This window comes from Chondrus crispus, genomic scaffold (assembly GCF_000350225.1).
Source record: "Chondrus crispus Stackhouse genomic scaffold, scaffold_122, whole genome shotgun sequence".
Classification (NCBI taxonomy): Eukaryota; Rhodophyta; class Florideophyceae; order Gigartinales; family Gigartinaceae; genus Chondrus; species Chondrus crispus.
Window position 1 is genome coordinate 178,310 of NW_005178988.1, and position 2,799 is coordinate 181,108.

General features: G+C 63.7%; 1 protein-coding gene; it reads left to right on the forward strand.

The window, feature by feature from the left end:
* CHC_T00002040001 (hypothetical protein) overlaps positions 1-1,544 on the forward strand; it is a 2,500-nt gene extending 956 nt beyond the window's left edge. The window contains 2 exon segments of the mRNA XM_005713003.1: positions 1-1,357; positions 1,358-1,544. The exon segment at positions 1-1,357 is cut by the window's left edge and continues 956 nt beyond it. Of these exon segments, the coding sequence (XP_005713060.1) occupies positions 1-1,357 (1,357 nt within the window). The 3' untranslated portion in view covers positions 1,358-1,544.
* Positions 1,545-2,799: the final 1,255 nt, after the last annotated feature.

Below are 2,799 nucleotides of genomic sequence, written 5' to 3' on the forward strand. Positions count from 1 at the left end.
GCGCCTCGCCGCCCTTCTTCTGCTGCTGCCCGCGCTGGCGGCGTCCGTGACGACGGACCGGGCGATCCCGGGGACGTCTGCGAACCAGGAGTACTTTGCGCGGACGCAGGCGCTGTTTGCGTTCGGCAACCGCACGGAGTCGTCGTGCGGGCCGGAGGTGGCCTCGATCGAGACGTGCATCCGCTCGTGCAACCGCCCCGGCCTGCAGGAGCGGTCGGGGTGCTGCTGCGTGGCCACGCCGGAGCGGAGCTTCTTCGTCGGCCTGCGCGGCGGCTGCCGCTACCGCCAGCAGCTGCTCAACTTCACCTCCCGTCTCATCTACGAGTCCAAGCCCGTCGACCAGCGGAGGCGCTACTTCGACCCCATCTCGTGCGCCCCGGTCGCTGAGGCGGGCGATGACGCGGGCAGCTGCACCTGCTCCATCCAGTGGGAGGCGGCCACTGATGAGCTCGATCTCGTTCAGCCGCTCGCTTCGCCGACACCGTCCACCACTCCGGGCCTGTCGCCGTCGCCTAGGCCCTCCAGCGTCCCGCCGACACCGAGCCCCGTGAGCCCGACCCGCACCCCGTCGCCGGAGCCCGCGCCCACCGTCATTGATATCCCCACCGTGGCCACGTCGTCGCCGTCCTCGGTGGACGTTGAGCCCACGCCCGCCGTAGAAGACAAGCCCGCGGAGACGGACATGGAGGACGGCTCAGGCTCAGGCCCAGTTCCAGTTCCAGTGCGGCCCCGCCCGCCCCGCCCTTCCCCAGGATCTGGATCTGGTGACGGATCTGGTGACGGAGTGCAGGAGACGGAAGAGCCCGGCGAGGGCGAGGTAGACGCGGAATCCACGCCCGACATGACCGACGACGAAGGCATGCCACTGCTCGACGCAAGCGGCGAGCCCGTGCTGGACGGGAGCGGCGAGCCGATCATCGTCGGCGACGATGGGGATGGGTCGGCCACCGACGACGCCGTGGCGTCGGCCGAGGCGTCCGTCACGCCCGAGGATGACGGCACCGTGTGCGTCGACGAGGAGCATTTGTTGGCGGCTGGATACGACCGCAGGCACATGGTGCACGCGCGCGGCGTGATGCAGCGCGTGCTGTGCCCCGCGGTGGGCGGCCTTCCGTGCGGTACCGCCGACCACAAGGTGCGGCGAATGGGCAAGAATGTGAGCTACAAGCAGCTGTGTGAGAGCGTGCGGTGTTCTCACGACGTCAAGGTGGTCAACTCGGTCTACTCGCATCTTTGGACTGAGACGACGCACGAGGAGGTGACGCTGACTATGTTTGACGCGAGGTACCCCGAGCGCGCGCAGAAGGCGCTTCACTCTGTGATGCATCTCGCGCGCCGCGCCGTAGAGCGCTTCTAGGCCAGTGCCCGCTTGTTGACGAGTGTTTCGGTGTGCGTCGGGCGGGCGATTATTTTGTCGTATCGCCGCCCGTGTTAGTGGCTGCCACGCTTAGGTTTTGCCGACCGTCGCGTCGATCGTGGTGCTATTCTCCCTCTCCCTTATTTCCTATCCCTTTTCGGGCTTGTTTGTAAATTTGTGCTTTGCTCCATGTCTGCTCCTTGCCTGTATGCAGCGCAGCGAATGAAGCTCGCGTGGGCGGTTCAGGGGGGGGGGGGGGGGAGAGTTTGTGGATGGGCGGAGATAGTTTGAGGCGGGATGACCGAGAGTGGTGGAGAGAAATTATTAAATTATTGAGACTTTTTGTGCATATTTGCCGCCGCATCACGCAGCCGCTTTGGAGATCAAACCGCCATAATATCTTTCCGCGGCGGCAGCGGCTCTCGGGCAGTACGTCCATCCAACTGCCTCTCTGGAGACCCTTCGTTTTTTGGCTCAAAATTCGTGCCACCCGCAGAAGGGTAGCACTACATCGGAGCTGGCACTAACAAAGACGGCACTATATCGCGACTCCCCTGTACGTCGTACGTGGTGCACTGTAAATTCACTGTAAATTCACTGTAAAGATGGACGGGTGATGCATGGATGGCCACGTCTACACTGCCGCACGCGGACAGCTATCTCGTGCATGGAAGTTGAGGGAAGATGAGGAGAATTTGAGGAGAATTTGAGGAGAATGAATTTGTTTACGCTGTACATACAGCACTGTTACGAAGCATTTCGTTGCCAGGTGGGCACGCGTACCGTACCACGGAGCGGAGCAGGCGGGAGAGATGGGCAAGCGAAAGGCGGGAAGGATCGCGGCGCCAGCTACAGTACCGAAAGGGCGACGGGAAAGCATAGGCCGCACGGGGGAAGACCGCGAAGGTCGCGGGCCGTGGAAGCAAAGGGAACACGGTACGAGGAGGTTGCCCCGAGTGGGGCAAGGGGGAGCTGTATCGAAGGGGAAAATAAGCGAGGGGAGGTTTGGAGAAAGCCAACCCGGAAGATGAGAAAGGGAGGCAGCAGGCTTTGTGAGAGGAAGAGTTAAAGGAACGCGTGGATTCCAGTCTTTACAGGTCGCCGGGCACTGTACTCGACGAGTGTAAATTTACATAATAATTCCTACCCCCCGGAGGTGAGATGGCCTGGGAATCGAGCCCTTCGCAAAAGCGGAGGTGAGCAGCCGCATTTGCGGGGGGCGAGGGGGGGGGGGAACGCACCTTCTCAGTTCATCCGCGGCGAACCACATTCGTCCCGCACACGGTCCACCCGCGCCGAGCCGCGCTCGTCCCGCACGCACGCTCCCCCACGCCGCGCCGCGCGCGGTAGCCGCGCCGCCAGTGCCCACCCACGCATGCCCGCGACCGAAGCGCGCGTCGAGCGCTCGCCGCGGCACAGTGTACACAATAGCGCGCGCGCGC